General features: G+C 36.8%; 1 protein-coding gene across 1 annotated transcript; it reads right to left on the bottom strand.

Annotated features, from left to right (window-relative positions):
• Nucleotides 1-721: 721 nt before the first annotated feature.
• LOC121368417 (dual specificity tyrosine-phosphorylation-regulated kinase 2-like) lies at nt 722-4,592 on the bottom strand. The gene has a single exon (XM_041493141.1). It carries the CDS (start codon nt 4,366-4,368, stop codon nt 2,683-2,685), a length of 1,686 nt encoding a protein of 561 aa, XP_041349075.1. The 5' UTR covers nt 4,369-4,592; the 3' UTR covers nt 722-2,682.
• Between the last annotated feature and the right edge of the window lie 7,264 nt (nt 4,593-11,856).

The following is an 11,856-nucleotide window of genomic DNA, read 5'->3' as shown; positions in this document are numbered from 1 at the left end:
AATATCTGACCGTATGATTATCATATTTTGAAGCTGATATTTTATATATATGCCAACACATCATGAAAATTAATATATTTAAGTGGCTGCCTAGGGTTGTTTGATATCAATGCTCGGACTGTAGAAATAAAATCTAAATAGTATAGAAATCACTATCATAATAAAACCATCCATGGACGTATGGGAGACTGCACAATAAAGTGTGAATTCGGGGGAAATAATTAACAAGCCCTTAAAACAATCAGCAATGAAAATAAGCAGCCATTTTCACTAGACAAGTTGCATCAAGAAATCTACTTGTCTGCTAATGTTTTTGACTGATCAAAATGAAATTGCATTGAACATTTTCACTTGTCCACTGGACAACCATTCTGCTTGCCCAAGATGGTTTTCACTTGTCGGGACAGACAAGTACTTATTTCGAACACTGATTACCAGTACCTGCAATTCTTTTTTATAAATTCACTTTTATGCATTCTCCAACTTAATCCATTCTCTACTAAATAAAAAATAAGGAAATGTCTGTTGAAATGCATTTGAAAGTGTGGATTTGTTTGTTGTTTAAAAGTAATTAAATTTTTTTAAGAACTTAAAACAAACGTTGACCTGTTGAATTTTTCCTCCATATATTCACAATTTGGAGTGCACGATCATCCACCTTCATTAACTACAAATAAAATGTTACTGAAATTTAAATTTTTTAAAATAATAACAAACAAAAAATTAATAAAGAATTTAGTTAAAATCTTAAAGTATATTATTATATATACATGTTTTTTTAAAATCCTAAAATGGTAACTAAAAATAACAAAAACCTTTCAGTCCTTACTTCAAACATTCAGCCAGTGAATATTAACGTGTACAAACAGTTTTCATTCAAGCCACAATACAAGTGGTAGATGGCATTACAGGGCTAGCTCTGGCACTCGCCAAATTCGCCAAATGCGAAATTTGAAAGCATTTGGCGAATTTTATTTTAGTGAAATAATTTCATGTAATAATAGATTTTTTTTAGAAAATAATACAATTTTGACTATTTTTGAAGTTTAATAAACAATTTGGCGAAATGTTTTGCTCACCCAGAGCTAGCCCTGCATTAAAAATGCAACATCATCATATGTAATACAACTAGATTGATTTGATATTGGACATCTTCATTCTAAAAATAAATTTAAGATTTAAATATATACTGTACCTGGTTTAAAAACTGACAGGGAGCAAGAGGTAACTGCTACTTAAAAACACAAAAAAATGCTTTCTCATTTATATTTATATAATCAATTTCACAAGCAGCTTTTGCTTTCCATCGTAAGGCATGACATACTATTCAGATTTTAAAGAATTAATGTCAACGATGTCAACTTTTGAACAACTAATATTAAATTAGATATTGCAACAACAAAAAAAGAGAGAGAGAGTTATGGTTTAATAAAGCATCACTCTTTTTTCTTTTTTTAATATCAGTACAAGTGATCTAAAATGGCTAGAACTCAGTTTCTAGCAATGAGCAGCATTTGTTTTTTGCACTAAAATGTCAGAAGCAGAAACTGCTTCCCATTCCACAGAATTTCAAGCCTTAATGGACAGGTGATGTCAAGAATTAATTAAATGCAATATTTGCTATTCAGTTCAATTTAGCCACCCTAACCCTACTTTAAAACGTGCTCTGCAGTCCCATATAAATTGTATATTGTCACTATTACGGTGTCAGTGAGCACAATATATATATATATATATATATATATATATATATATATATATATACACACACCTGTATGTACAGTAAATCTGTTTGAACAATAGTTTTGACATACTTGCACTGCACTTATCTTAATATAATGAAATTATAACACACCAGGTACAAATGATAAAGTAATCATAAAAAATGGTCAAAGCTTCAAAAAAACATTTGTTTTTTTCTTTAAAAGAGGGAAAAGAAAACAAAAACAACATGTCACATCACAGATAAAGCTGTTTTTTAACTGGTTTTAGGACCGGTAGCTTCAATCATTTCTCAATTCATAAAATTGTAACAAGATATTCCATTTGATTCAGTGATGCAGAAAGTATTTCAAGTCCATCTCGACACAGAATCTGGTATATTAATTCCCACTTGACAGAATACATCTGTGTGTATACTTGCCACAATCCACATATCATTACATCCGATCTGTATAGAACTGAAATCCAATCTGCAAACATCCCATTTGCAGGGCTCGAACTTGAGAATTGTTACCTACTGCAATTTTTAGCCTGCTTATAGCAATTTGAAACCACAAACTTTTAAAACAAATATAAAAACCAAAAATATCCCTTCAACCAACTAATAATTTTTATCCAGCAGCTAAGAAAAAAAACCCTGCCATCATTAAAGACTCTTTCCTACAGCAATTAATACAGTACTTAACTCTGGCAATTACCGCTGGTGTCTTTGTTAAGTTTGAGCCCTGAAGCCCCGAAATTGTATAGAATTGAAATCCAATCTGCAAACACAATATTAAAATGTTTAGAAAGATCTACCATGCTTTAATAGTATAATTCTCCACTGTTAAAATGTTTTTGTTGAAAAAAAATGCTAGTATCACACATTACTGCTGCAGCAAAGCATATTGGACGGTTTTTTCAAATTTTGATTGTACACAATCTCATAAACTTCATATTGTCAGTAAGTTTGTTTGCATGCTATAGAGTTGATCCAATCTGTGGTAATTTCGTTCTAGCATTTAACTCATCGCCTATACCAAGGTGTCGAGTTTTACCACTAGCTGAAATCGACCCATTGGATAATTTTGGCATCCCTGTGGTGCGACTGGCTCCAGAAGTACGCATGGTACCCGAATCCAACCGAACCTCATTTGATGGCGGCTTCGGGAGTCTGCGGCGTAACCATGGGTGTCTAAGAGCCTGTCCTGGCGTCATGCGTGTAGCGGGGTCCCAGTCCAAGCTACGCTTCATGAAATCGATGAAAAGTGGATCATCGGTTCCTTTCAGGGCCGTTACCATATCTTTACTCTGTGGTGGGCCTCTTGTTTTGCCTCGCCTCGACCGTCCACCGTTTAGAACAGTACTGCCATCGGGTAAAGTTGATACTGTACAGTATCTTGGAAAACCCTTAGAACTTATAAAATTCCGTGCTCGTTTTGACTGGTCCAACAGTTTTTGTGGTGGCATACCATAGAGTTCGATGATGCATGCCAACTGATCCCCTTCATCTTCGCCTGGGAACAGGGGGTAACCAGTTAGCAACTCTGCGAGAATGCATCCAAGACTCCACATATCGATAGGCATTCCATACTTGGCCCCAAGAATAACTTCAGGTGCCCTGTAGAATCTTGACTGAATGTAAGTATATATCCGCTGATGTTCGTAGCAGCTAGAGCCGAAATCAATCACTTTGATTCCACTCCGTCCCTGTTGTTTCAATAGAATGTTTTCTGGTTTGAGATCACAGTGAATTATTCTATTTTTATACAGAGCATCTAAGCATTGCAATATTGAGTGTGCAAACTTACGTACAAGCTGCAAACTGAATCCCTGAAATTTGTTCTTTTTTATGAGCTCATACAAATTCATACTCAACAATTCAAAAGTTATGCATATGTGATTTCGGAACGTAAAATGTTCTAACATATGTACAATATTCATGAGATTGTCTTTGTCCTGTTTTTTAAGATGTTCTAAAATTCTGATTTCTTCTTGTGCTTGGCGATGAAACCGTTTCTCATTTCTAACCATCTTCAGTGCTACATGCTGAGATATTCTATGGTCGTATGCCTTCACTACCTGGCCAAAACTACCCTTTCCGATCACTTTCAGAACTTCATAGCGGTAAGATACATGGTCATGAGGTACATGAATGTACGATCCATTATCATCATCATAACCATTGTTATTTGCTCCTCCAATGACTCCTTGCCTTTTCTTTGCATTTTGACCAACAAAATAAATCTGTGGAAAATTGAAAATTTCGTGATGTTCAAACGAACTCAGTTTATGCATATACTGCTTCATAGCAGTTTCTGGAGTCATGGTGTTTCGACTTCTGGCCGCTGACCCGCCCTTACTTGTGTTACTCCCAGCACTGGAACTGGGCCTTGCGGGGACGTTGTGTGGTTGATTGTCTTCATTGTGATCGCCGCCATTTTGGTTATCTCGCTTTTCGTGATGGTGTTTGTGGTCTTCAAACAACTGCTGTACTTTGACGCTGGTATTCATATGAGAACTGTGAGCCGTTCCGCCGACCGTCTGACTACTTAATGGAGGGAGATGATGGGATGTAGTATCGATTGTATTATGTGTGTACATATCCCCTGTGGTTAGCAAGGACCGGGTCCTCTGAGCTGGGACCGCTTTAACCCGCGTGGACATTCTTCCATTGATCCAACCACGTCTCAAAAATTACAAAGTTTCTTACCGCTACATAGCTCTCCGTTAGTTCCGAAATTTGTTGAATATACGGGTTTTATCAGTAAAACACTTTAGAAATTGTTCCCACCGTACAATCTTCTCCAGGCGACGAGCACAATGTTGTTATTTAGCGAAAGAATGGACTCTTCGTTGCTATGCGCAACCCTGGTTGGCCAGACGTGGTGTGCGTGACGTCGTGGAAACTGTGGTCACGTGAGTCAACAAAAGCGTGTGACACACTGCCACTCATAATATTTACGCAATCATGCAGTTATTTTTTTACTTATTAAATTATTTGTTTAAAGTAGCACAGACGTGTGTGCAGAGTGGGCGCTCGGGAGTCAACCCCCACCTGCTCAAAGTCATTATTTTTTTTTTTTTAAGAACATAATTTTATTTTACGGGGAGAATGATTTAAATCCCCGTTGGAACTCATGGGCGTACATAGGATTTTGATAAGGGGGGTTCCAAAATAGAGGATTTTGAAAAGGGGGATTCCAAAATAGATTGCAGAGATATTGGGCATATATTTCTATGCTGAGTAAATATAATAATGTCAGATATCAATGTCAGATATATTAAATTATAAAAAAGGCGATTTCAGGGGGGGGGGGGGGGGGGGGGTCGGTCGAACCTATCGAACCCCCCCCCATGTACGCCCATGGAACTTAATTCGCTTGCCAGTCTAGACCGCCCCCCCCTCCTGAATCAGGGGCGGATACGGGATTTTTGTAAGGAGACTGGCAACATTCACGGAAGGGTTGTGACATTTTAAAAGACATATACATTATTCAGGGATGGGTGCAACGCGTAAAAATAGGCACCTACAGAAATATAAAAAATAATAATATAAAAACAGTAACTGCACCCTAACCCTAACCGCGCATCAGTAGGAGCTACCTTCGAAATAATTTTAAAAGTTATTATGCATAATTAATATTAATGGAACTGTTTCTGATTTATATCAGAGTTTGTTAATTGAATAATTAGTTTTTATTACTGACGTTAGCAATATCGATGATGATGGTCGATAAAATAAATAAATAAATGCATGAACGAACGAACAAATAAATATTCAGTTTATATTTAAAACAGAATTAAAAAAGCAAAACAACGGCACAATTAGACATGATTGTAGGCCTATGTATGTGTATTATATAAATTATGAAGAGTGATTTATAGACAAAACTATTTTGTCTATGAATAACAGTACTGTTAACTTATTTTATTCTGTGGACCGTGGTGTTTATAGAATAATTATCATAGATCTTAAAATAAACATTTACAATAAATCACAATATACGTGGTTTTAGTTAAAAAGTATAAAGGTGTTTTTTTGTTGTTTAACGACACCACTAGAGCACATTGATTTAGTAAGCATCGGCTATTGGATGTCAAACATTTAATAATTTTGACTTTATCTTAAAGAGGAAACCACTTACATTTTCGCTACAAGGAATTTTTTATAATGCACCACCCCACAGACAGGATAGCGTATACCACGACCTTTAATATACCAGTCATGGAGCACTGGATGGAACGACAAATGGCGAGGGAATGGGCTCACAGACGGGGAACGAACGCTAGTCCGACCGCGCATCAGGCGAGTGTTTTACCACTAAGCTACGTCGAACCCCTGGGTTTAGTTAAAATGACATCTCTTGGTGGGTAAATTCCACATATATATAATCTTGAGATTACTTGCCAAAAAAAGAAAAGAAAAAAGAAATGAAGCTTTTTGCTGTGAAAAATCTTTATAACTTCTTGACCTACAACCATTTAGGCGCGTATACGGGGTGTGTGCATTGGGGTGTGGGGTGTGAGGTGGGTGGGTTGTGGGTGTCTTCTTTGAAAAAAGAAAAGAAGAGAGAGTACATGTATATATGGCCAGAACCAACTAGAAACTTCACTTAACACAGTTTAGAACCCCTCCCCCCCCCCCAACCCGATTGCATAATTTCATGAACACGCACTTGATACCAAAAAAAACAAAAAACCGACCCCGCTAGAGCACATTGATTTATTAATCATCAGCTATTGGGTGTGAAACATATGGTCATTTTAACACAGTCATAGAGAGGAAACCCGCTACATTTTTTCCCATTAGTAGCAAGGGATCTTTTATATGCACTATCCCACAGACCACGCCCACAGCACATAGCACATCGTTTGATATACGTCGTAGTGCAGTTGAGACAGAGAAAAACAATATGAGAATGGATCCATTGAGGTGATTCGATCCTAGGACGCAAGAATCTCACTAGCGAACTCATCTGACTGAGCTAAATCCCGCCCTCTTTTACTTGACTTACTCCACCATTACTTAAATTAAAATTATTATATATACATTGTATATTTAGTTAAATTTGAAAAAAAAGCTAAATGTAATTTTAATGAATCCTAATTAAGTGTTTTCAGTGTTTGCTGTGCTAATTTTTATTAATTTAAGTTATGTTTATTCAATACAACATCGTAGCCCAATAGTATTTAGCACTCGCCTAATAGCGATACGTCGGTCTAGAATCAATCTCCGTGGGTGGGTGGGTCCATGGGCTATTTCTCGTTCCAGCCAGTGCACCACGACTGGTATATCAAAGACCGTGGTATGTGCTATCCTGTCTGTAGGGTGGTGCACCTTTTATATTTGCCTGTCGCCCTATATCAGTGTCTCTCCCCCCCCCCCCCCCCAGTGTGGGTGCCGCCCAATATAAACACCTGTCTGATAGGAATCTTACAAATAAGTAACAGAATGAGGTAAGGGTTTCGAGGGTCGAAACTCTCCCTGCTGAAAGAAATATTATTTTTTAAAGATATATTTTCCGGGGTAGCGTGATTTCACACACACACACACACACACACACACACACACACACACACACACACACACACACACACACACACACACAAAATTCGCTTGCCAGTCTAGAGCCCCTCGTGCTAAAATCCCAGCACACGCGCCTGATAACATTTAGCCACCAAATTAGAATAACGGAACAACGGGGACACTGGTTGCGGGTACCCGTTTTATCATTTGCATATCAAAGGTCGTTTTTGACATGGTTCAGTGAGCTTGAATAAAACCTGCAGCGTGGGGGGAACGTGCCTATCTGAACATGCCTGAGGGCTGTCTTTCGCCGTCCGCGAATTATAACGCTTCGCGCTCTATCCGCTTTTAAAGAATTTTCTCTCGGCTTGTTTTACCAGTTTTAACCAAAAATTAGGGGTTAGACGCTTAGGCGTAGGCGTTTTGGATTTAGGGAGAGATAGGATTGTCTGGGGCCTTCCCCCGTCCCTCGCTCTCCCTGGTCCCCCACCCCCCTCGGCCACGCTGAAGCTACAAATGGACCCGGTACCTCCCCATAAAGGTAAATTACTGTTAGTATTATATTTTAATATCAACCTCCTGTGACAACCTTCAATCAACAACCTCCAACCTCGTTCCAGATAGGGAATTAGAGTTTGTTGTATTATTTTAATTTAGAACGCCCATTTATAATGGTGAAAAATTTATTAGTCTAGGAAAATTTTGGATATAATAATAGTTTTTAAATAAATTTTTGGACTACACCTTCAAATTTTTCCTTTAAAATTAGTTAAATTTGTCCCCCTATATATATTTTAAATTTTTGAGTAAAATTCAAAATTATCCCGTTAAATTTTCTGTCCCGGAGTAGACCTCTGGCTATCCAGAACTCGACCCCGGGACAGACATGCTTGAAACCTTCGTGGTATAGAAGCATGTGAATAAATAAATGAATGAATGAATCTGAACATGCAGCAAAATAGAATACACACTATCTGGATAACTGACCAGTTGACCTAATTATACACAGTGGCGGCGGATCCAGCATTCTACAAAGGTAGACTATTTTTTGAGGTGGGGCGGGATTTAGCTCAGTCGCTTGAGTGCTCGCTTGAGGTGCTTGCGTCGCAAGATCGAACCACCTCGGTGGATCCATTCAGCTGATTAGAGGTTTTTTTTTCGCGTTCCAACCAGTGCACCACAACTGGTCATGGTATGGGTTTTTTCTGTCTTTGGGAAGGTGTATATAAAAAATCCCTTTCTGCATTAGGAAAACTTAGCGGGTTTCCTCTGATGACTACGTGTCATAATTACCAAATGTTTAACATCCAATATTAGCCGATAATTAAGTAATCAATGTGCTCCAGTGGTGTTGTTAAACAAAGCAAACAGGCTCCTGTGTACACTATAACTCAACCTAAGGGGCGCGAAATATCGCGTCTTTTTTTTTTTCTTTTTTTTTTTTTTTTTTTTTTTTAAAGATATGTAGAATAGCTAATAGATGATCAAAAGATAATAAATTCAATATTTAAATGCGAAATACATATATACCTGTAGGCCTACATAATTATTAGAATTTATTTTTGGAATTTGTTTCTTGCAAAAGACTGCGGTCCATTCCTATATCTTTATCAACATGGACTGTGTGTTGTAAATCAGGGACTGGAATACATAAATAAATACATACATACATACATACATAGATAGATAAATAAATACCCAAAAGAAAAGTACATCTCTTAAAAAAAAATTATTAGTGTATTTACATTACATTTTTTTTAATAACATTTGTATATATATAAAAAAAACATATATCATTTAAGACAGTTTCACGAGAGATACCTCCCTACCGTTCCCCTCTAACATATTATGTCTACGAGTGCTATTTCTTTAACCCATAAGGCCTAAATTTTCTATTTTTACATTTTGAATATCATTTTTCATTATCCTGGTTTTTTTTAAAAAACTTTACCTAAAGTCAGAAAAGGGTATTTCATTCTGTTTATAATTTATGCACAAAATATCTGAATACAAGAAATGAAAAAAGTTGCACTCTGATACATTTATATATATATGTCATTAAATATAGCCTGATGAGCTCCGTGGCCTAGTGGATAAGCTGCTGGACAATCAAGCTGACAACAGTGGTTCAAATTCCGTCAAAGCTGGCTCAAACATTCATTCATCTTTCTCATCCATCATCCTCTGGCTACCATTCTCATTTTTAATATAAAAAACTTTCCAATTTCTGCTACGATTTCAATCTGTTTCGACCCTTTCTGTCAGTTTCCTCCAACTCTGTCTTCTGAGCTGTCCACACCATAACCTACCTGTTTCAAGTTCTTCAGTACTTCCCTGCACCCACCTGACATCCTCGTCCTCTGCCGCTAATAAAGCTGGTCTAACCCACAGCACTAACTAACGCCCGTCGGTAGCAGGGGAGCAGAGTAGGAAGTTACAAGTGCCTCTTTACAATGCCAGAAGTACATACTGAACACTCTACGAAGTGGTCAGACTAAGGGACGGTCCATAAATGTCAATGGTTTTCATAATCTTAACAATGTTAGGATTGGGTTTGACCCCCTCCCCCCCCCCCCCTCCCCTAATCCTAACATAAAAACATTGATATAATGTGTACGAAACATTGACCTTCGATGGACCGATGTTTGACCTGAAAAGCAATCCCAACATGGCTTTTAACCCCTACCCCCCCCCCCCCTCCTTCCGAACATTGTTCGGATTGTGAAGCACATCGATATTTATGGACCGTCCCTAAGCCCACTGCTAAAAGCTGATGGGAATAATAGGTGTGTGACACAGATAGCCACAAGAGACAAGCACCTGTCGCGGTTGGAGAGACAAAGACTGGGATGTGGAGGTGGACAGCGAAAGAAGTTGAAAGATAGGAGGAGTTGCCATATCGGGAAGAAATGAGAAAAGAAAGGAATAAAAGGAAAAGGGGCAGTGGGGAAACTAACTATATATATTTATATATATGTATATACATGTATATACATATATATATATAAGGGCCCTGCGAATCTCAATTTTCCGTTCGAATCGAATTTCGAATCGAATTTTTGAAAATGTTCGAATCGAATATCGAATCTCGAATACCTTGGAGAATAATCAAATGTATCAGATGCAGTTCAGAAAGGAATATTCAGCTCAGTGAAGGAAATTAGAAAGACAATATAAATATCCACTGCATTGGAAGTACGTATGGTGATTAACATGATTACACAAGGTTGAAGTTTAAATAATAGAAAAATAGTACTAAATAGAAAACCAGTTGAACTAACACGATATAATATCTTGGAAGTGATCATTTATTGGCTTTAATTAGATCACAAAATAATTCAAGTAAACGTGAAAATTAACACTCATCACCAATCGGAGATCAAAACTAAATACCAGTTGATATTCTTCGCACATACAAAAACCGAATCCTAAAAATTAAAAAAAGAAATATACTCGTTACGTCAAGCAGTGTTTATTGACCGACTTAATTATCGATTCAGTGTGTCATGATGCATATAACATTATAATTACATCACTTTCTCTGTTTGAAGTCTGACATGGAGATCAACGTTTTTATGTCCCCATATGAGTGTCTCTGCATTTTGGCGAGACAGTGAGTGACGTTTGTCGGTTATAACGTGTGTGCCTGTTGAATTCACCCTTTCTGAAGAGCAGTTAGTAGCTTGAATGCCGAAGACACAAAAATCGAATCTAATCGAATCGAAGCTTCGTGACGATTTCGAATCGAATCGAATATACGAAGCTTCGCAGGGGTCTAATATATATATATATATATATATATATATATATATATATATATATATATATATATATATATATATATATATATATATATATATATATAGTATTTGTGGTTCACTTTATTATTGTATAGTGTTCAACATATTAAAATATTAAAATGGAGCATAGTATATACACATACATTAGATGATTAGTTACGGTTATATTCGCCTGAGGATCGCCGTTTGGCGTGAAACTTAAAGTAGCGATAATCACCTAATGTATGTATGTATGTATGTATGTATGTGTATAGCCTATTGCAAGAATTTTTTTCAGGCCTTATATCTTATACTTTTATTTTATGCTAAATGTATTTTATTATTTTAATAAATATGTTGTTAAAAATATGTCATGTCATGTATAAATTGGAGAAATCAAACCGTGATTGTTTAATTCATGTAGTGGTAATGACTAATGACAAAATTATTGATGATGATGATGATGATGATGATGATGATACTGGTGATGAAGATAACAACGACGATGACGATACTAATGAATAATCAGAAAACGTCCAATAATACTGCTACTTCTAAATGCAATATGGATTATAATTTAAATTTTTTACCACAACATTATAAATGTGATTATACTGCGTGTGGATAAATTTTAGGGGGAGGTCTAAACTATGGCGAAGTTTACAGCGGGGAGGGGGGTGTTGAGTCATGCACAAGCGGAAAATATTTTGCTTGAGCAGGAAGAGGTTTCGATCCCCGAATTCATCTCCCTGCAAAGCGCGCCTGACTACAGTTAACAACAATTGCAAATATGAAAAGAATGTAATTTGGTGTTCTGTTTGTTTCAATCCGTGTATTGTTCGTGCT

This window comes from Gigantopelta aegis, chromosome 3, assembly GCF_016097555.1.
Source record: "Gigantopelta aegis isolate Gae_Host chromosome 3, Gae_host_genome, whole genome shotgun sequence".
Lineage (NCBI taxonomy): Eukaryota > Metazoa > Mollusca > Gastropoda > Neomphalida > Peltospiridae > Gigantopelta > Gigantopelta aegis.
Note: the sequence above shows the minus strand (reverse complement) of the source record. Positions and strands in the feature narration are given on the sequence as shown.

Coding starts and splice junctions, on each gene's coding strand:
- LOC121368417 (XM_041493141.1), bottom strand. CDS start 4,368: ATGTCCACGCGGGTTAAAGCGGTCCCAGCTCAGAGGACCCGGTCCTTG.